The following is a 22,777-nucleotide window of genomic DNA, read 5'->3' on the forward strand; positions in this document are numbered from 1 at the left end:
GAAATAAATTCCCTGCATTCTTTCAGAAATGCTGTTGAACCAATAAATTGCTCTGAAAACCACAAGCCAAGAAAATCCAGTTGTTTGTAGACATAAACTACATGTGGGCTTAAATACTATTTAGACAAGAAAGGGGATGTGCAAGCCTTAATTTTGTCTACATTTTAATCCCTGGGGAGATGTTTAGGTTGGAGAAGGATTGTGCAACCTCACTTCCTTATGAGGTGTTTAGGCGTGTTCTGTAAATGGGGGATTGACCGCGTTCTCTATCTCATGCTAATACATGAAGTCGAAACTGTCCGGTACGAAGAAACCAGTTAATCTTGTGACATTTTCCCAGGTTTGTACAACTTAAAGTACAACCACTTTTACCGTTTTCTGTGGAGTTTTTGTCATGGGAGTTTGACGTTTGAGTGCGCAAGTTCACTCCTCACAGGACTTAAGGGAAAGAGGTAAAAGGCCACAGGTGAGCCTCAGGTAAATTCTCACACTTTTTACAGTTAACAATCGATAATACGTATTCTCCTTTTAAATATTTTGCTTAGACGTTTTGTAACATGCCGTCGACACATGTAACATTTTAGTTAATACTGCTTTGTATTTAGTCTAAACGTATTAACAATTACAAGACCAAACACGAAAATCAAAGCTGGTTACTCTGACATGTATTGTTATTAATTGCGCGTTAAGTTTTACATTACTGTTTTCCGACAGCAAGAGAGATTCGTTACAAGGAGTTTATGTACTTTACTAACCTACATTACAGTGAAAATCGTTTTCTTAAAGATATACATTGCGTAATTATTCAGTCATCTTCCGTCTAACTCATAGACTAATTGCAGAATTCTACAACGGCAACCATAGTTTCCCTCAAAATATTGAAGTAGCAAACATGTGAACGCCTTCAGGCTGTTTTATTTATTTATTGATGACAATGGTGTTTACTACCATGTTACCACAGTTTAATTATAGTATACTATGGTGTTAACTGATAAAATGTTTACCTAACAAGTCTCTATAGTTTCAGGCTGCCAAATGCGTTAATGTAGCCTATTTTGCTGGAAACTGGTTACTTACTGTGGTGCATATTTGTATGTAATTCTCTTTTTATAATATACACATTGTGCATTTCATCAATTCATTTTAAAAGTAAAATGTGGTGACAGAAATTCATCACACTTTCATTTTAGCACTTCAAATCAAAGTTTATTTATCAAATGCACAATAGAAGATGCAGGGCTAACTTTTCAATACAATGTTTACAATGTTTAAGAAGTCTCTTTTGCTCACAAAACCTGTTTATTTGATCCAAAGTACAGCAAAAACAGTAAAGTTTTAAATATTTGTACTATTAAATTTTTTTTCTATTTGAATATATTTTAAAATGTAATTTTTTCCTGTGATCAAAGCTAAATTTTCAGCATCATTACTCTATTCTTTAGTGTCACATGATGCTTCAGAAATCATACTAATATGCTGATTTGCTGTTTAAGAAACATTTAATATTTTTATCAAAATTTAAATCAGTTAAGTAACTGTTTTTAGGATTCTTTGATGAACAGAAAGATCCAAAAATTAGCATTTATCTGAAATAAAAAGCTTTTGTAACATAATACACTATACTATTCAAAAGCTTTGGGTCAGTATTATTATTATTATTATTTTTTGTAAAGAAATGATAGAAATGAATACTTTCATTTAGCAAGGATGTTTTAAATTGACCAAAAGTGATGATAAAGACATTTATTTTGTTTTGTCTATTTCAGATAAATGCTCTTCTTCTGAACTTTATATTCATCAAAGAAACTTGAAACAATGATTTCTGAAGGATCGTGTGACTCGAGTAATGGTGCTAAAATTTAGCTTGGAAATCACAGAAATAAATTAAGTTTTTAACTATGCTCAAATAGAAAGCAGTTCATTTAAATAGTAAAAATAATTCAAAATGGTACTGTTTTTGCTGCACTTAGGATGAAATAATTGCAGGCTTGGTAAGCATAAGAGACTTCATTAATAAAACATTAAAAAACTTTTGACTGATAGTGTAATAGAAACAAAATGCTCGTTAACAGTTAAAAAAATGTTGATCATTTTAATGAGGGCTGCATTGCTGTTGCTAAAGAAAGTTACTGATAGGAAAATGTGAATGGATGGAATGAATGTTGTTCTGACATAATGATGAAAGCATTTTACACAGTACATTTCTCTCTTTCTTCTGTTTTTGTCTTTTTTCCTATTCAAAGGTCCTGGTTATCTTCACCATGTGTTAGCAATCCACCTCAGGCTACACAGGACAGCGGAGATGTTCATCAGTCCCAGGACCTTGTTGAAATTTGTCTGGTTGCAGATACATCTGACCTATGCACTAACATCATGTCCTACCATTCCACAAATGAACGTAAACTTTTCTGTTACCTACCCCATCTCCTTTTTCCAAACTGCGAAAGCCATACAGAACATAGTTGTTCATGAAAATTTAAATGAGGTTTATGTGGCCTCTCAAAATGTGGTTGAAGCCTTGAGCAAAAATCTCACCAAACTATGGGAATTAAGAACCGGGCCAATTGGGAGTCCAGATTGTGAAACCTGCCATTGTGATATTGAGAATGAACCAGGGACGCCAGTGGACACGGATAACCAAGTTCTTGTTTTAGAGCCTCAGGGCTATTTCGACTTCCTGTACATCTGTGGGAGCACCCAGTATGGAGTCTGTAACTTCCTTGAACTTAACGAAGGCGAAAAACTCACAAACCCCGTATGTTTGTTTAATAAAAAGGGCAACTTACCCTCAGCTTGTCCTGACTGTGTCGCTAGTCCTCTGGGAACAAAGGTCAGTGCGGTCAAAGATAGATTTTCAACATACTTCTTTACAGCAGCTACCATCAATACCACCATTACTGGATCTTTTGGCAAACAGTCTCTTTCTATTCGTCGCTTGCTTAACACAGACGATGGTTTCGACAGCCAAGTGAAGGGTCTGACAGTTCTTCCAGTATTCCAGGATACATTTACCATTGACTACATCTATACATTCTCTACGCAAGAATATGTGTATTTCTTATCGGTACAATGGGAGAGCCCGATGAAACCAAACGCCAAGTTGCAGACCCATCTTGGGCGGCTGCCGATCATAGACAGCGAGCCTTGGATGTACAGGGAAATTGTTCTGGAGTGCCGCTTTGAACCCAAACGCCGGAGAAGGAGCTCGTGGATTAAGGATGTTGTGTACAACGCGGTTCAAGCTGCTCATTTCAGTACAGCAGGCAAGGAGCTGGCTGATGAGCTAGGAGTGAAGATGGACAGCCCAATACTTTATGGGGTGTTTGCTGAAACGGATGAAAAGGGGAATCCTGTCAGACGGTCTGCCTTGTGCGCATTTCCAATAGATGACGTGAACAGTGAGATTAAGAAAGGGGTCGAGTCCTGCTGTTCAAGTGGGACGGAGCAGCTCTCTCGGGGATTGTGCCATTTTCAGTCCTGTGAAAAGTGCCCACATGAGGTGAGTTTGTATTTCTTAAAATTCACATTTTAAAGAGATAGTTAACACAAAAAAAATGTAAATTCTGTCATTAATTAGTCATTCTCTTGTCATTACAAACCTGTAAGTCCTTTGTTCATCTTCAGAACACAAATTAAGATACAGTGCCTTGCAAAAGTATTCATACCCCTTCATTTTTTTCACGTTTTGTTGCAGCATTATGTTGAACTGCTTTAAATTAGTTTTTCCTCACATCAATTTACACTCCATACACCATAATAATGACAAAGCAAAAAACAGATGTGCAAATTTTACAAATTTATTAAAAATAAAACACTGAAATAAGTACATTGCATAAGTATTCATACCCTTAAATCAGTACATAGTTGAAGCACCTTTACAGCCTCAAGTCTTTTTGGGTATGATGTGACAAGCTTTGCACATCTGCATTTGGCAATTATCTGCCATTCTTTGCCTCACCTTTTCACCTCTCAAGCTCTGTCAGCTTGGATGGGGGCTGGCAGACATTTTCTAGAGTCCTAGTTGTTCCAATCGTCTTCCATTATGGATGATGGAGGCTACATGCTTCTGTGAAACTTCAATGCAGCAGATTTTTTTCTGAACTCTTCCCTAGATCATTGCCTGAACGCAAGTCTGTCACTGAGCTAAATTTCGAGTGTCCCAGAAAAGGGTATGAATACTTATGCAAAGGGATCTTTTCAGTTTTTTATTTTTAATAGATTTGCACGAATGTTAAAAACCTATTTTTTGCTTTGCCATTATGGAGTAGGGAGTGTAGATTGATGTGGGAAAAAAAGTAATTTAAAGTAGTTTAACATAATGCTGCAACATAACAAAATGAAGGGGTATATGAATATAATGAATTTCGCAAGGCACTGTATTTTTGATGAAATCCGAGAGCTTTCTGACCCTGCATAGACGGCAATGAAACCACCACGTTTAAGGCCCAGAAAGATAGTAAGGACAGCGATAAAATAGTCCATGTGACATCAGTGGTTCAACCACTTTTTTGTGCAAAAAAACAAAATGAATGGCTTTATTCAACAATTTCTTCCGTTTCCGTTTCCCCCATGCGTTCACTATGAAGGCATTTTATTATGTTTCTACCTGTACCTCAAGGCTTGTCCACATGTTTATTTAAAGGGTTTATGTAATTGGTCTAGTTTATATTTCACAGGCTATACCTTAAAAGGAGTGGGCCATAAAATATTTCATGGTTAGTGAAGCCAGTTTCAGGAAATGACTCATACAAACATAAGATTTTCATTTAAACTCAAATGTGGTGCTGCACTTGCTCAGGGATCGCTTTGTGAAAGTCAGACTTTGTCGTACACTGTTATCGCATGTGGTTTGGAAGCCTCTGTTGTGCTGTTTAATTCATGGAGTCACTTTTTGTTTTGTAGATACCAGTCGCCACATGCTCGTACATGAACTGTAATACGTCACTCAATACCTAGTAGAATGAGCTTTCTGTGGCAGACGTTTTTGTGATCTCTCATGCTCTTGAACAGGCAATGAGCCATAGCTGATAAATCAAAGAAAGCATGTAGTGTCAGGATATCAATACTGACGTCAAAAGGTTGTTTTTAACCAGTAGAAACAGAGATACTCAGGAGGTTAGCTGAAATAAAGCCAGATTTACAACTCTGAAGAATGAGCTGATAACCACTGAAACGCTAAATTGGAGAACTGGATCAGACAGGTTTCAAACACACGTAATTTATCTTTTATAAACTCTTATGAATGTGCCTGCATGATAGAGTTCAAGATTTCCAGTGAATAACAGCTAAAAGCCCTAAATTCACAATGTTAGAATCTGAATTTTACATATTGTATGAACCACTTTAGTTATACTTTTAAGGTACCTTACATTCTTTGTGAAACATTGGAATGTTGGAAGAGTCTTTAAAAAATGTGTTCCATTGGAGTAAAAAAAATCTATATATATGACAACATCTGCTCCTAAGTTTATTCATTTCTACAGCAATGGAAATTAAATCCTGACTGGACAGTACATGTTTGCTTCCTACTTATTCAGTGAGCGTTTCCACTGACATATCCCTCAAATCTTAATTTGGTACAAGGGTTCAGGCTTTAGGGGCAGGAAATAATTTATTACTGCCAGATGGTGTCTAAAGCCTTCCGTTTACAAGTTGCTTCCTTTATACTGGGGTTGCTGTTAAAGTGGATGCATTTTTTGTGTCACAGTGTTACCCTTTTGAAGTCAGTAAAAAATAGTAAAAAAACATGGCACAGGAAATGCACAATAATAAAAAAATGAATTTATTATTATTTTTTTTTTTTTCAAAATTTGAAAAAGTGACTTCACAGGCTTTACATATTATGTATATTGTTGCAATTGCTGATTTTGCAGTTTTCATTTAGTCAAATTGAGACTTTCTGACTTTTTGAGACTTTTTATATGTATTTCTTGCTGAGCAACAGAAAGTTGCTTGAAAAAAAAAACGTTTATAAATTTACAAAAAATATTTTTATTTAGTCAATATATTGTTTTATTTTGTCTAGAACCCAGATGATGTGACTTGCAACTCTGTCCCCACCATGGTGGCAAAGCCTTACTACAGAGTAGACTTCTTCAACAGGCGGATGAACAATGTGCTCTTCACTTCTATTCTGGTGACTACCATTGAGGCCAAGACTGTGGCGCATATTGGCACGGATGATGGAAGGCTCTTGCAGGTTATTAGTGCATCACTCTTTTTTCCACTTTATTGGGGAGGTAACATATGTGTTGCGTAAGTCTTTTTAGATTGTTTCAGGCACCAACCTGTCTTATTCCCCCTAATATTTATATCTCACAATTCTAACTTTTTGTCAGAAGCATAAACTCATAATTCTGAGGAAAAATATCAGAACAGAGATATAAAATCACAACTGCACAAGAAGTCAGAATTGTGAGTCACAATTACCTTTTTTTTATTCAATGGTGGAAAAAATTGCGACTCACGTAAACTCAGAATTCTAAGGAAAGAAGTTAGAATTGTGGGATGTAAACTCAGAATTCTGAGAAAAAAAGGTTAGAATTCTCTTCTTAGAGAAAAATTTGTGGGATGTAAACTTAATATTCTGAGAATAAAAGTTAGAATTGTGGGATGTAAACTCACAATTCTGAGGAGAAAAGTTAGAATTGCAAGAAAAAGTCCGAATTGTGAGTCGCAATTAACTTTTTTTTTTCCATGGTGAAAAACTTAACAAGGGTGGGATGTAAACTCAGAATTCTAAGGAAAAAAGTTAGAATTGCAAGATTTAACTTTAGAATTTCAAGGAAAATTGCAATTTCCGTTGGTGGAAATTCTGACGAAAAAAGTTTCAGAATTGCGAAAAAGAATTGCGAAATGTAAACTAGTCTGAATTCTATCATATCTCATAAGTCTGACTTTTTTTTTTAGAATTGTAAAATATGTAATGTGCAATTCCATAGAGGCTTCCACAGAATCCTTTACTTTACCAGCTGTTTAAAACATTCAAGTTCATATCTTTCCTGCTGGCCAATGACCAATATGATCATAGATTGTGCTTTTATTGGCTCCCTATACTGGATGGATAAAGTGGATGATTTTTGCCCTTTTAAGGACAAATATCTTACATATTTTATAATTGTGTAGCTGTGTAGTATTCCGTGTAGATTTGACTCTTTGACAGACAACAAGTACTTTATTTTTCAGGTTATTCTGAGCAGATCGTCCCTTGTAGAGTTTGCCAACTACTCTCTTGTGGAGGACATACAGAAAGTGTCACGAATAGCTGCCGTTCATACTTCTGAGTCTCTGCTCTTTGTCGTTGGAAACAAGGTATGCACATTTATTCGGTTCAGTTTAGAGCTGGGCGGTATGACCAAAAATTTATATCACGGTATTTTTCAAAATTATACGGTATCACGGTATATGACGGTATTTTTTTTTTTCATGCATGACTAGGTGTTAACCACATTTCCTAATAAATTAGAGAATAATTAGTGCAGTATATTGGCTTACATTGACCGGACTAGTATTAACCCAGGTTTGATTGGTCTCACAAAATGCTGCTGTTCACAAAGAAGTGACAGTGGCACTCATAATTGTAATGAGGTGAAGAAATCAGAATTCATGATTTGCAGTCAAAATACACAACACTTTATTGTGCATTCTTCACAAGTTCACATTTACAAGTCTACGCGTTTCTCTTCCAGCAGGAGGCGCTGTCAGATTGGTAGTATACAAAGTAGCGCAACAAATGATTTTGAAACGTGCAGCGCTCATATTTATTCAATGGATAGCCTTTTGAAGTTTCATCGCAATTCTTGTCTTTCAGTCCCCACATTTTAGACCACCTGAAATCATAATTATGACTTTCATAACCCCCTAATAACACTGCAGTCATCAATGAAAATTAAGAGCTTTATTTAAGACTTTCAAAAACAAACCTTACACAAAATACGTTTCTTTTTTATTTTTTTTCCCCACCATGTTCGGGGCACAAGAAAAATATTAAGGGACTAAATTAATATCAGCATATGAAGTATAATCGTCTCTCATTGTCTGAAAGAATGCACATCAGATGCTGAAAGTCAGTTTTTACTTTCACTTTAACATATTGATCAGTTTCCACGTTGCTTGTGTGATATCCATTGGCTTTAAAACATAAATATTAATAAAAATACAGTATATAGAAAAGACATATCTTTAAAATATTGCGACGTAACACCAACGTAAAGCGATTGTTTTTCTCTCACTGAAAGCTTGTCTGCGCACAATGCGCCGATCTCTGCTCTCATCTCTGCAGACACACCCCCTCTTGAAATTTCGGCATTACAAGTTTTGCAAATCGCTAACCCTGGGTCTTTCTCAGATATACTGAAATACGTCCACACCTCAGATGTGTTGCTTCAGACAAGCACGTGCAAGCTGCGGTTTCTGTTTGCGTCAACATACGTGTTCCCAGCGCTTTGTACGCACACACCGGTATTGGGGTATATGAAAAATGAATATCATTAAAAAAAAAACACCGGTATTCGGTATGAAAAGGTATACCGCCCAGCCCTAGTTCAGTTGAAACTCTTATCAGCCATCAGCAGTGAACCGAAGGTTTAATGTTTAAAAATACACCAACCGAAAGTGACTCATAGTTTTCATCTGCATTTTTTTGTGTTTACATCCGTCCAATCTCAAACCTGTCTCTCTTCATCCTGTATGTACAGCTGATTAATGTGTCTCCCAGAGGTCCAGGCTGTGTCCATTTCCTCAACTGTTCAGTGTGTTTAGCAGCCCCCAAATTTATGGGTTGTGGCTGGTGTGATGGAGTCTGTTCACAAATGCATCAGTGTAGAGATCAGTGGAGTAGCAACTCCTGCCCTCCAGTTATCACCCAGGTAACGCATCGCATAATTGGGCAATAAATGTGACAATAAACTGTCTGTCTGAAGTTTGCATTTCTTACAGTGAGTGTGTACTGATAACATGAAGGCTGCTTCAGAGACATTGTAGTCATATCAGGGAAGGGCTGTGTTAACAACCACAGTACCTGTTGGACTCTCACCTCTGTCTCACACTGGATCAAGTGCCAGCTTTGGCTGGGGAGTCATTGAGTGGAACAATTTCGCAATATGTTACACATTTTAGAATAGTGAAATAAAACAACACAAACGGAAGTACTAAAATTATGTAGAGACAGCAAATTAAAGCTATCTTGTATAGTAAGGTGCTACACTGAGCATTTGTTGTGTGTTCTTTTGCTCACCAATCTTTAGGGAATAAACTGAAATTGTACTTTTTTAAACAAACTATACAAAGCTCTCAGGCCTGGTTTCATAGACAGGGCTTAGCCTAAGCCAGGATTAGGCCATAGTTCAATTAGGACATTTAAGTCATTTTTATAAACATGACTTAGAAAAACCATTACTGGTTTGCAACTTGAGACAAAACAAAGGCACTGATATATTTAACGATCAGTCAATGCAAGTTTCTTTCAGTTTAAACAGCTCAGACTTACATGTTAGTCTAGCTGTGTCTGTGAAACCGGAGGTCAAAGTTTAGCCTCAGTACAATTTTTAAAACTTTAGAAATGGGTACTTCGATAAACTTTTGAACAGAGGTATAAATTTACATTTGTGTGTGGAAATTTCTAAGAAAAAAACTAAATCTAAGAAGCGTTTAGTTTAAAAAGTCTTTAAGATCATGAAAAACATAAATTCATTAAAAGAGAAGTTTACTTCCAGAACAAAAATGTACAGATAATTTACTCACCACCTTGTAAATCAAGATGTTCATATCTTTCTTTCTTTAGTGATAAAGAAATAGTTTTTTGAGGAAAACATTTCAGGATTTTTTTTCCATGTACTTCTATGGTGCCCTCGAGTTTAAACTTCCAAAATGCAGTTTAAATGCAGCTTCAAAGGGCTCTAAACAATCCCAGCAGAGGAAGAAGGGTCTTATCTAGCAAAATGATCGTTATTTTCTAAAAATATTTTTATATATCTTGTCTTAGTCTGCATCAACTCTGTGTATTCCTATTCATAACCGTTAAGGTAGGTCGAAAAATTCCCATCTCATTTTCTTCTCCAACTTCAAAATCGTCCTACATCGCAATTTTACCTTTTTTTGTAAAAGGCAATTGTCTTTTTTTGCACGTTCACTTTGTAAACACTAGTTTGATACTTCTTCAGCGATGTAGAGTGATTTTGAAGGATAAAATGAGACGGGAGTTTTTTTGACATACTGTGACGGGGTGAAGGACCACAGGACAGAGAACTCACTTTGCAGCCCCGGAGGGTGGATTTATTTAACAAAAGAAGGATAGTGAAACTGAAAAGGTGCGTGAAGGTTGCGGTGCGGCGTGCTCTGTTTTCCTCGTGATCCGTGTCCAGTGAGCGGTGAAGTGGGAATCAGCCCTCAGCTGCTCTCTGTGGGAAAGAGGAAGAGAGAACGTTAACATCCAAGCGCTTTAGAGATCTTTCTCAACTGTGAGCTGGCAGCATGCTGCTTATAAGGTGGCCGGTTGATGAGACGCAGCTGAGAGCGATTCCCCGTTGATGAGCGTGAGCTTGTGTGTTGCCAGGGCGACGCTGATGATCCTTCGGGACGCTCGTCACAATACCCTATCTTGAACCGGAATATAGAGCTAGACAAAACGAGTATTTGAGGTTAAAATGTATATAAATTGTCAATTTTTGTAGACAATAACTAATCGTTTTGCTAGATAAGACAAGCTTTAGAGCCTTTTGAAGCTGCATTTAAACTGCATTTTGAAAGTTCAAACTCGGGGGCACCATAGAAGTCCACTATATGCAGAGAAATCCTGAAATGTTTTCCTCAAAAAACATAATTTCTTTACGACTGAAGAAAGAAAGACATGATCATCTTCGATGACAAGGGGGTGAGTCCAGACTTATAAAAATTCAGACCTTTGTCATTTATTGATGATCACATAGTTGGAAAAAGCTGTTACAAACTTTATGCACAACCCAAAAACGTTTTTGCACTTTTGCTTTTCAGTTTTTTCCCAGCACAGTGCCCTCAAATGGTAAGAGTGAAATCACTCTTTGCGGCTGGAACTTCCAGTCGGTTTCCCGACCTGCTATCACTCAAACCTCTCACCAGGTTAACGTGGGAAACCGTGGCTGCACTGTTATACCAGAAAAAAGCAGTAGCTCCCAGTAAGTACCACACACATTTTAGTTTCCCCACAAAAATAAAAATAAAATGGATAAATATAGTTCTTTCCTACTGGAACAGGAAGTTGTGGCAGATGCATATCAAAGAGAGAGATTTTTGTCATTTTATCCCCCCTAAATTTCCAATACACTTTAGTTTGTTACAGATAACCAATTTTTAAAGGATTAGTTCACTCATAAATTAAAATTTCCTGGTAATTTACACAGCTCCATGTCATCCAAGATGTCTTTTTGAGGAAAACATTCCAGATTTTTTCTTCATATAGTGGACTTCAAAGTGGATCAACAGGTTAAAGGTCCAAATTGCAGTTTCAATGCAGCTTCAAAGGGTTCTACATGATCCCAGCCAAGGAATAAGGGTCTTATCTAGCATAACGAGTGGTCATTAAAAAAACCTAAAAGTTATAGAGTTTTTAACCACAAATGCTCGTCTTGCACTAGCTCGACTTTACACATTATGTAGTCACATGTTGAGCCCTTTGAAGCTGCATTGACACTGCAATTTGGACCTTCAACCTGTTGATTCTTATTGAAGTCCACTAAACGGAGAAAAATCCCAGAATGTTTTCCTCAAAAACCTGGATTTCTTTTTCGACTGAAGGAAGAAAATCTTGAATGAGATGAGGATGTGTAAATTATCAGGACATTCTGTGAACTAATCCTTAAGTTTTAGTTAACCATAACAACTCTGGTGTTTATAAATGTAATGTTTCATTCTTCTCTCAGGCTGGTGTGCATGATTGATGGCGAAGCATCAGGCCCAGAGCAAAATGTTGATATAACAATGCAAGTGGATGAATTGAGTGTGGAAAGTGGATACTTCATCTCTGGGAAGGCTAGCATACAAGGCTTCAGTTTTGTGGTAATGAGCAAAACATTCTCAACCTTTAATTACTCCACTTGATTATGTGGTTTAACATAAAGATTTACTTTGTAGTATTTAGCAGTTTTAGATTGATTAAGCTCTTATTATACTCCCATCAGACCCCAGAAATCACAGATATCAGTCCAGGCTTAGGACCTAAGATTGGAGGAACCTTGATCACCCTGTTAGGAAAACATTTGGATGCTGGTGGAAGCAGAACGATCAGCCTTGGAGGCAGAAATTGCCCTGTTGAAAGGTTATTGTGCCAGGTTACGAAATTCACTGTTTAACTGTTATAAGTCATGGTTTGAGATATATAAGAATGCTAGTTTAGTACATTGTTTTTAAAGACTGAGTTCTGAGTATTTTCCTACTGTTGTTTCTCTGCAGCGTCTCCAGCGATGGAACATCTCTTGTTTGTAGATCTGAAGGTGTTGAGGAGACTTCAGAGGTAGATGTGAATGTTGAAATTGATAAATCAACTATTTCAACCACAAAAACATTCAGATATGTGGTGAATCCTGAGGTGACGAGTGTGAAGCCCAACTGTGGCTTCAGAAGGTGAGTCAAACCATTCAGTTTTTCTATGTCATAACCATTTAACAGCAAACTGATACATTTTTGTACTATTTTTTTGGGTCCTGCTAAAATGAAGAGGATCAAAAATTACCATCATCGGGCAGAATCTGGACTCAGTTTCCCAAGCCGTCATCAACTACAGAGGCAACAATACAACACCTGTGCAAACCGTAGGACTGATTTGTTTTTTAAAGAGTCATGTTTAATAATAGTGAAAATGTTGCTATTCATTGGATGCTGTACCTTAGGTGTGTGTTGGTAAAGGGAATCCCAACCAGATGGAGTGTACAAGCCCTGTATGTGAGGAGTCAATGGGAATCCTCTCTGTGGATCTGGATGGAGCCAAAGAAATCCTGCCTCAGACATTTACCTGCCATCCAAATGGAGAACCCATCCCGTTTGAAACAGAAGGTCATGTGCTTGAGCTCAGCCCAGGGCAAGACAAAGTCTCGATGCATGTACGTCTCATTGGTTGCATATATTATATATGCGCTTATACAGTTTACATACACCTTGCAATCTGCTAAATGTTAATTATTTTACCAAAATAATAGGGAACATACTAAATGCATATTAATTTTAGTACTGACCTGAATAAAATATAAAAGATATTTACATATATATTTGAATAACCCTGTTCAAAAGTTTACGTACACTTGATTCTTAATACTGTGTTGTTACCTGAATGATCCACAGCTGATTTTTTTGGTTTAGTGATAGTTGTTCATGAGTCCCTTGTTTGTCCTGAACTGTTAAACGGTCTGCTGTTCTTCAGAAAACTCCTTTAGTCCCAAAAATTCTTTGGTTTTTCAGCATTTTTGTGTATTTGAACCCTTTCCAACAATTATCCATCTTTTCACACTGAGGACAACTGAGGGACTCATATGCAACTATTACAGAAGGTTCAAATGCTCAGGGTAAATTTTTATTTTGTCTTCTGGGAAACATGTAAGTATCTTCTGTAGCTTCTAAAGGGCGGTACTAAATGAAAAATATGATATTTAGGCAAAATAAGAAAATTGTAGACATCTTCATTCTGTTTAAAAGTTAACACCCCCTGGCTCTTAATGCATAGTTTGTCTTGTGAAGCATCAGTGAGCGTTTGAACCTTCTGTAATAGTTGCATAACAGTCCCTCAGTTGTCCTCAGTGTGAAAAGATGGATCTCAAAATCATACAGTCATTGTTGCAAAGGGTTCAAATACACAGAAATGCTGAAAAACCAAAGAATTTGTGGGACTAAAGGATTTTTCTGAAGAACAGCGGACAGTTTAACTAAAGGGATAGTTTACCAAAAAATGGACATTCTGCATCATAGTCTAATTGCATTTTTTTCATTCCAGCACAAAAAACTATCCCTGGTGTCTGATTGCATGAAAATCATAATGACAATTAATGGGGTGGATTGCAAGGCTACAGTTCTGGACAATGAGATCACCTGCAGGATCCCTAAAAATCTGACTGTGCCTAGCCAGGGGGCGCCAGTTAAGGTTAGAGTCTGCCTATTGAATTTAGATTTGATAAGTTCAAGTTGGCTCTGCATGTCATTCACATTGCACTGCTCTGTCACGTTGTGTTTCTCAGCTGTTAGTCAATGGAGAAGAATATGACATTGGTGTAGTAGTAACTACAAACAGCAATTTTATTTTGGGCATGGTGCTGGGCATCTTAGCTGCAGTCGGCGTGGGAGCAGCTCTGGCCTATGTAGGCATGGCACGAGAGCGCAAGAAAAGGAAATGTAAGTGTTTGGTCAAAATTACTCAAATTTGTTCAAAATTAAATGATTTAGAATGTTATAAATTGTTTTTTAATTATTATACTATATTTGCTTTTTATTTTGATGATTTCTGATATTTTTTTAGAAAGCAGAATGAAAAATGAATGAAAAGATAGTGAGTGTGCATGTAAAAAAAAACTAAAAAACATTTTGTTTGGTTAGCAGCTGCACTTGCTCAGGTCCGACTATCAATGCATTCAACTCGCACTGCAGGGGAAAATTATGACAGATCACCTGATGGTGACTACAGAAGAGGTGAAAAAAACTTGAAGTCCTGACAGTATATATAACTTAAAGATTAAAATGCCCAACGTGGTTCATTGCATCTTCATAAAGAGAATCCATTCTTCAATTAACATAAACCGTGTGCCCCATAGACCTAAGAGTTTCTACATTCCAAGGATCGAGCACAACGTTCTCCAGTCTGCCGTATGCTGGGTCGATGGACTCAGCAGCTCCTTTGATGCAATCTCAGACAATCTCTGTATCCGCTCTCCGGCCAGATCTGTTGGAGGAGGTGAAGAATGTTTTGATCTCACATAACAAGGTTAAAATCCAGCATGACCAAATCATCGGCAAAGGTACATATCTTAGGGCAATTTTAATATAGTACATCCTCTTCCTGTTCCACACTTGCATCATGCTCAAATCTTTCTCAGGTCATTTTGGAACAGTGTATCATGGATATCTTACTGATAGTGATGACAAAGAGGTCCACTGTGCTGTCAAATCACTGAATAGTAAGTAAATTAATTCTGTTTTAAATAGGGGTGCACCAACATTAAAATTGTGAATAATACAATAAGCTGATTTTTGTTTTGTTATTTAATATATATATATATATATATATATATATATATATATATATATATATATATATATATATATATAATTTTATTTTATTTTTTTAATTGTGCTGTATAGTTTCAATTGCTGTATGGTTTGTTAGGATAGGACAATATTTGGCTGAGATACAAAATCTGGAATCTGAGGGTGCAAACAAATCTAGATATTGAAAAAATCGCCTTTAATGTTGTCCAAATAAAGTTCCTAGCAATGCATATTACTAATCAAAAATTAAGTTTTGATATAGTTACAGTAGGAAATTCATAAAATATCTTCATGGAACATGATCTTTACATAATATCCTTGGCATAAAAGAAAAATTGGTCATTTTGACCTATACAAAGTATTTTTGGCTATTGCTACAAATAAACCAGTGCTACTAGTTTTTAATTTTTTCTTGAAAGGGATCACTGATCTGGAGGAGGTGGAGCAGTTTTTAAGAGAAGGAATCTTTATGAAGGCCTTCCACCACCCCCATGTCCTGTCCCTTTTGGGCATTGTGCTTCCCAGTGATGGACTTCCCCTGGTGATCCTGCCATACATGAAACACGGAGACCTTCGACATTTTATCCGCTCTGCACAGAGGGTAAGCACATTCATTTTATACCATACTACAAATAGATGTCTTACAGTTGTGCTGGAACAACGTAGCCCAAACGGTATCTTAAAGGACAAGTTCATATTCAAAATAAAAATGTACAAACCCTAAAGGGATCCAAGATTATAATGTCTTTCTGTCTTCAGTCGCAAAGAAATTAAGGTTTTTGAGGAAAACCTTCCATGATTTTTCGCCAATTCAATGGTCTAAATTGCAGTTTCAATGCAGCTTCAAAGGACAATCCCAGCCAAGGAATAAGGGTCTTATCTAGTGAAACAATCTTTAATTTTTTTAATACTTTTTAACCACTGGAATTTGACTGAAATCATTGACTCGAAACAGTGGTTTAATTGGCTTTTTTCCAATGCTGCATTTTTGACAGTGTCTTTTTTTTTGCACACAACATCGATAAACTTTAATTCTTTAAAACTTTTCAAATATGCTGTTTTCTGTTTGACGCCTGATCTTTACTAAACATTATTTGTAGTGCACCTGCAATCCAATAATTTTTCTTTGTGCTTTGTTACTTTTAATATGCAAAAAAGTCTCAGCTTCAAGGTTCAAGCGGCACACAATCTAGTCATCTCTTCCTCCTTACTACTAGTTATAACACAAAATAAACATGACCAAACGTCAGTACGAAACAGAACAAAACAGTACTTAGTAAAATGTATCATAGCTCATATAATTGTTCAAGCAGTGTTTCAATCACCAAAAAAAATCATGTAATGTTACATTTACCTCATGAAAGACATTTTGTGAGTCTTGATAGATAGATAGATAAAAAATAATCATAGAGGGTAGAATTTTGTTTTACATTTAATATATTTTACTGAACTTGTTCATTATTTAATGTCAATACATTTATTTATGAAGTGATTAATAAATCAAATTTATTTTCAGATTTGTATTTAGTTTTTGGCCAGATGGATCCTGAATTTTGCCATTTTAGTGCATCACTATTTTTAGTTGAGGTAAAACATGTTAACTTACTAAACTTTTGTGTTCAATTTTTATGTTCAGAATCCCACAGTGAAGGACCTGATTGGCTTTGGGCTTCAAGTTGCCAAAGGAATGGAGTATCTTGCAAACAAAAAATTTGTGCACAGAGACCTTGCTGCACGAAACTGCATGTAAGTAAGAGGCGACTTTAATTTTCATAATTTATCTGATAATGTATGCATTCACCAAAATGTAACAAATCTTATCAAAGTTCAATGAGTATAGACACCAATGTAAAGAAACTGCTTTTCATAGGCTGGATGAGTCATTTACAGTCAAAGTGGCTGACTTCGGTATGGCACGTGACATCTATGATAAGGAATACTACAGTGTTAAGGACAGCAAGAAAGCAAAGCTGCCAGTCAAATGGATGGCTTTAGAAAGCCTCCAGACACAGAAATTCACCACCAAATCAGATGTGGTAAGTTTAAATGTGGAAAATCATTTCAAAACATTTCAGGAATAACAGTTTGTATGCTATTTCAGCAACTACAGTCAAGCCCGAAATTATTCATACCCCTGGCAAATTCTGGGAAAATTCTGGGTCTTCTGTTTTATGGTCAGATGAAGCAAAAATTGAATTGTTTGGCCACAATGAGGTAGCCTTCATTTGGTGTAAAAAAGGAAAAGCCTTCAACCCTAACAACACCATCCCCACTGTCAAACATGGTGGTCGGAACCTAATGTTTTGGGGGTTTTTTGTCAGCCGGTGGACCAGGGAACCTAATCACAGTAAACGGCACCATGAAAAAGGAGCAATACATCAAAATTCTCTACAACAACAGAGAGTCTGCAGAGAAACTCGGCATTGGGCACCAGTGGACATTTCAGCACGAAAACAAAACACACAGCAAAAGTGATGAAGATGATGAGCCCAGCCAGAGTCCTGACTTAAATCCAATTGAGAATCTGTGGAGGGAGCTAAAGATCAGGGTGATGGCAAGGAGACCCTCCAACCTGAAAGAGTTAGAGCTCATCGCTAAAGATGAATGGGCAAAAATACCAGTGGAGACATGCAAAAAGCTGCTCAGCAATTATAGGAAGCGTTTGATTGCTGTAATAGCCAATAAAGGCTTTTCTATTGATTATTGAGAAGAGTATGAATAATTTTAGACATGCCACTTTTTGTTTAAATGTAAATAAAAGATGAGTAGTAATTTTTTTCACAATGATGCCTCTTGTACATCATCTTTTTATCTTCTGGGAGATGTCTATGTCATTTCTAATAAAAAAAACTTGCTGGTTGAATAAAAGTAACTTTTTTTTGCCAGGGTTATGAATAATTTCAGGCTTGACTGTAGGTATGATTCAACGTTCAATATGTAAGATATATTTTATTCCCTATAGTGGTCTTATGGAGTGTTGTTGTGGGAGCTGATGACGAGAGGGGCTAGTCCGTATCCTGATGTGGACCCTTATGACATTACAACCTACCTAATGCAGGGCCGTCGACTGCTACAGCCACAATACTGCTTGGATTCCCTGTATGACAGAAATACTGTAGCTTCATAATTAGCTATAGACTAAACAGGCATAAAGAATAATAAATCATTTTGGGTTCTGTATTACAGGTGGTCCATCATGCTGCGGTGCTGGAATCCCGAGCCTGAGCAGAGGCCAAGCTTCCCTAGTCTCGTGAATGTCGTTCAAGATATCCACACCAGCCTAGAGGGGGAACATTATGTCAACCTCCAGCTCACGTATGTGAATCTGGACCAGCCTCGGCCCTACCCCCCACTCTCCCCGGCCCCACCTGCTTCTGAACATTCGGACCAGGACACCACCTGACCCTGGTCTCAAATGAAATAAGTCTGAGCTGCATTCATCCTGTGGATTCAGCGGCTCATTTGGTCCTGTGAAGTGTGGAAACCAAAAAGCATGCACTGAAGATGATCTGCTGTATTTGGAGAATCCCAACGTGTGCCAAACTGAATGTACGTTCCTTGTGTGTGTCTGAGATGGTCATGTTTTTGTGAACTTTGCGTGGTGTTCGTTGCATGGCCATACTGCTGTCACATCTTTGGGATTTGAACAACTTTGGGGCAAGTGCACTTTTGAAATGAATTTTAAATGTTAAACTTTTTTTAAATGAATGCAAGAATGTTGTGTTGTGTTTTTGTACTTTTTTAAAGCACAGGAAATTGTTTCTTACACTGAATGACAACTGAAAATCATTATAGTATAACACTGTGTTCTATCCATGTGCAATGCAGCAAGATTCCAGTGACCAGTCAATTTTTATGTCCACACTGCCAGAGAAAATGTCAGTGCCAGTGTTTAAATATACATGGGGAGCAGGATTTCGATCCAATAGGCTTTCAGTGTGAGCAGGGCTATATCAGCACATTGCTGCAGAAACACAACAAAATGAGAGATAACTTTTATCACTTGTTGCTTTGGTTTCTTTAAGGACATTTGACAAAGAGTGATATAATTACTTGAAATATGGTTTGATCAGTTTCATTTTACATTCTTTTCAGTGTAAATAAAGAGTTAAAATGACATTGTACACCACCTGAAACTATTTTAAACTGTATTTTTAAAATCATTGCATAGTCATATACATAATCAAGGAAGCAAAATTATGTTGTAGTATAAGTATTTTTTTCACTGTAGAAATTTGAAATGTGTTAATAATTTCCACATCCCAGTTTCATTTTGATACACGAATTGCGCAGTCTTGTTTGTATATGACACAAAAGAGATTACATGATGAAAATGGGCTGCTGATATGTGGCTGCCAAATCCACAGTTTTCCCATGAAATTGGGCTTCTTTTAAACTGTTGCCACAGGTTGATTTTGACATGTTATAACATGATAGGACATGTTGCATAAAGTATATTTGACTGAAATGCTTGTACTGAAATTCTACCGATGATGAAACTGCAATAGATGTTAAGTTTTGTTAAGGAGGGCCAGGTAAGGAGCCCTTGAATCACTTGATCACTACGATATTGGTTTTCAATATGTACTATAAAATATGTACTTTAGGTATGGGAATTGCATATTTTGAGTTTTGATACTTGGGCTATCGCCATTGGGGTTATTTGGGCTATATCACATGGTGAATATGGTTAGAGAGATCACCTGACATTAATAAAAGGTAAGTCAAATCTGAATATGGATACATTAAACCAAACTACACTGAAACCTGACTTAACTTCTTAAAATGAAGATTTTTTTTTTAAATTCTGAAAATCAGTTTTTTTTTAAACTTGTTCTTCTGTTTCTTTATTTGCATGACTTTTTCTAACTAAATTTAAAGTAGCTTAACATAATGCTGCAAAACAAAATGTGAAAAAATGAAGGGGTATGAATACTTTTGCAAGGCTTTGTCTTTCAGTTGTTCAGCAAAAGGTTCAGTCAAATTTATGTTGCACTAGCAATAATCTTTTTTCCACTTCAAGCACTGTATAGATTACATGGAATATTTAAAGTCACTCATGACTATAAAATGTCTTTAAAATGGTGGAAAGCTGACATGGACACTTACTACATTCAATACAATCTTTAACAGAAATCATTGATTCTGCTAAAGAAAATAAGTTTGTAGGCCTTGCAGGCTATTGAATAATGTTAACCTACACGCAAACAGATACTTAGCTACATTTGTTTTTAACAAAGTCAGCCCTTTATTAGCTCAGTCACCTAGCTATGATAGTAAATTCTTTTGTAGGAATTCATGTACTTGAGGAAATTCACTTTCCTCGTCACTGGAGGTCAGTATATACCTACTGTAGGTTCTTTTCCACATAACGTTAGTATAGCTAGCATCAGGTTGTGTTGAGGTTTGTCCTCTGGTGGACTGCAGTGAGTCATAGTTGTCACATCATGGAAAAAACGCAACACTTAAATGCCAGTGTCATAAAATGCTGAGTCAATGCTGCTTTTCAGTCTTGATCTCATTAAAAAATCTGTTTAAATTTACATTTAAACTATATAGGAGAAAGCTAGAATTTTCAAGTAAGAACTGAAGTCAAAATGAAAACGGCAACCTCCCTGCTGAAAAAACCAGCATATGCTGGTTAGGTATGTTTTGGTGCTGGGATGCTGGTTTTAGCTGGTCCTTTGCTGGTTTATGCTGGTCCCTTGCTGGTTTTTGCTGGTTTATGCTGGCCATGTTGCTGGTTAATGCTGGTCCTTTGCTGGTTTATGCTGGTCCTTGACCAGCAACATGACCAGCATAAACCAGCAAAGGACCAGCATAAACCAGCAAGGGACCAGCATAAACCAGCAAAGAACCAGCATTAACCAGCAACATGGCCAGCAAAAACCAGCAAGGGACCAGCATAAACCAGCTAAAACCAGCATCCCAGCACCAAAACATACCTAACCAGCATATGCTGGTTTTTTCAGCAGGGCTGTCATGAAGCCTTCTTGCATTCATATCTGGCTTTTACTACTGGTGTTTTAAAGTGAATCGGTTGCAAATGCCATTTCATGTTCCAACAAACTGAAACACATTATTTCAAGCACAGTTCACAGGAAAATTACATGATTCAGGCACTGAAACATACATCTAAAACTATACACCAATGTAACTTCTCAGAAACCCTTGATTGCATTGCTACCAGCTGCTACCAGCTGTCCTTCATCTCAGCTCACCTTGAAGACACTATGTATTTAACTCTCACTGTTTCCATAGCACTCAGCCTTTGTTAGAGACCCAGTCTGTTTGAGCAGAGCTTTGTAAGGGTGAGAGAAGAGAGAGATAGAGGTGAGGGCTACAACTGAATGATAGAGGTCTGCTGCTGTTCAATGAGCTTGTTAGCGGAGGGATTCTGGAACAGTCACGCATGATAGAGCTACATGTACCGTCGGCTCTCTGTAAAGCAGAACATAGATGGTTCTTTGAGATGTAAGCCAGTTCACATGGTTTGTCTTCTCTAAATCAGAGAAGAAGCAATGACTTTTATGGTTGATTTGAGTTTGACCATATTTTCTTCGCTTTTTTTCTTGGTGTATAGACCATTTCAAGGATGTAAACAATAACAAGCGCGTTGGAACGTTACTGCGCATGTCCGGTCCTGAAACATTTCCGGTAGCGCTATTTCTCCGATCTGTCAATACGAACACATTCTTTTAAAATCTAGCGAAAAAGCTAGTTAAGGTAAAAAAGCTGCTCATTAACTAATCGATGCTGCGTGCGTGTACACGGGAGATTGCTAAAAGCATATCACATGAACGGAAATATTGTGAACATTTATTCGTACAATGGATGTCATCAGTCTGAAGCAAGCAGTGCAACTTACTTCATGTTTTGTTCCCAAGATATCCGGAGGTTGTTCGTGATTAATTTACTTGCATTGCGTGGTCAGTCTGTATTTCTGTTTAAATATTTGTTTTCATTAGTACATTACTTTTCACAATACATATCGTTCCAAACAACGCTAAATGTATGCTATTAAAACTAAGCGCTCGATGCTATTATTACGTGTTGAATTCATTTCAACATGTGTTCAACGTTAGTTTGGTCAAGTTTGTTGCTGTGGAACAGTGCAAGTGGAGGGTATGAATGCTCCGAGTCATCATGTGATCACAAATAAACAAGATCGTCGCAATTCAATGCTGGCTATAACGTGTTTTACATAAACCTGTATATCTGCAGATTAATAAATGCACACACAAACACACATAAAGCATTCATATATGTTTTTATGCACGTATTTACTGTTCACACCCACACAAATTTTATATATATATATATATATATATATATATATATATATATATATATTCATGTGAAAATGAATACTGGTGTAATGTAAAGGCTGATGCTAATTCAGCTTTGCACAACATTTTTTATAATAGAAATCATTTAAATAAATAATCATGTTAATAAACATAAAATACTTATTTCAAAAACATAAAAAAAAATACTTTGTCCAAACTTTTGACCAGTACTGTATATAAACAAAAAGCATTCTCTCACTTTCAACTGT

General features: G+C 36.7%; 1 protein-coding gene across 3 annotated transcripts; it reads left to right on the forward strand.

Annotated features, from left to right (window-relative positions):
• The first annotated feature begins 253 nt into the window (after positions 1 to 253).
• On the forward strand, positions 254 to 19,332 carry mst1ra (macrophage stimulating 1 receptor a). 3 transcript variants are annotated; one of them, XM_073852283.1, is made up of 21 exons: positions 254 to 477; positions 2,244 to 3,499; positions 6,026 to 6,199; positions 7,186 to 7,311; positions 8,697 to 8,867; positions 10,990 to 11,150; positions 11,895 to 12,030; positions 12,153 to 12,289; positions 12,424 to 12,594; positions 12,689 to 12,782; positions 12,861 to 13,070; positions 13,955 to 14,101; positions 14,196 to 14,349; positions 14,551 to 14,643; positions 14,766 to 14,969; positions 15,048 to 15,128; positions 15,639 to 15,820; positions 16,856 to 16,965; positions 17,090 to 17,255; positions 18,182 to 18,318; positions 18,406 to 19,332. In XM_073852283.1, the coding sequence occupies exons 2-21, from the start codon at positions 2,303 to 2,305 to the stop codon at positions 18,620 to 18,622; spliced, it is 4,068 nt and encodes a 1,355-aa protein (XP_073708384.1). In that variant the 5' UTR covers positions 254 to 477; positions 2,244 to 2,302; the 3' UTR covers positions 18,623 to 19,332. The 3 variants fall into 3 exon arrangements, with proteins under 3 accessions (XP_073708384.1, XP_073708386.1, XP_073708385.1); XM_073852285.1 differs by having other exon boundaries at positions 14,554 to 14,643; XM_073852284.1 differs by having other exon boundaries at positions 254 to 466.
• Positions 19,333 to 22,777: the final 3,445 nt, after the last annotated feature.

This window comes from Garra rufa, chromosome 12 (genome assembly GCF_049309525.1).
Source record: "Garra rufa chromosome 12, GarRuf1.0, whole genome shotgun sequence".
NCBI classification, from domain to species: Eukaryota; Metazoa; Chordata; class Actinopteri; order Cypriniformes; family Cyprinidae; genus Garra; species Garra rufa.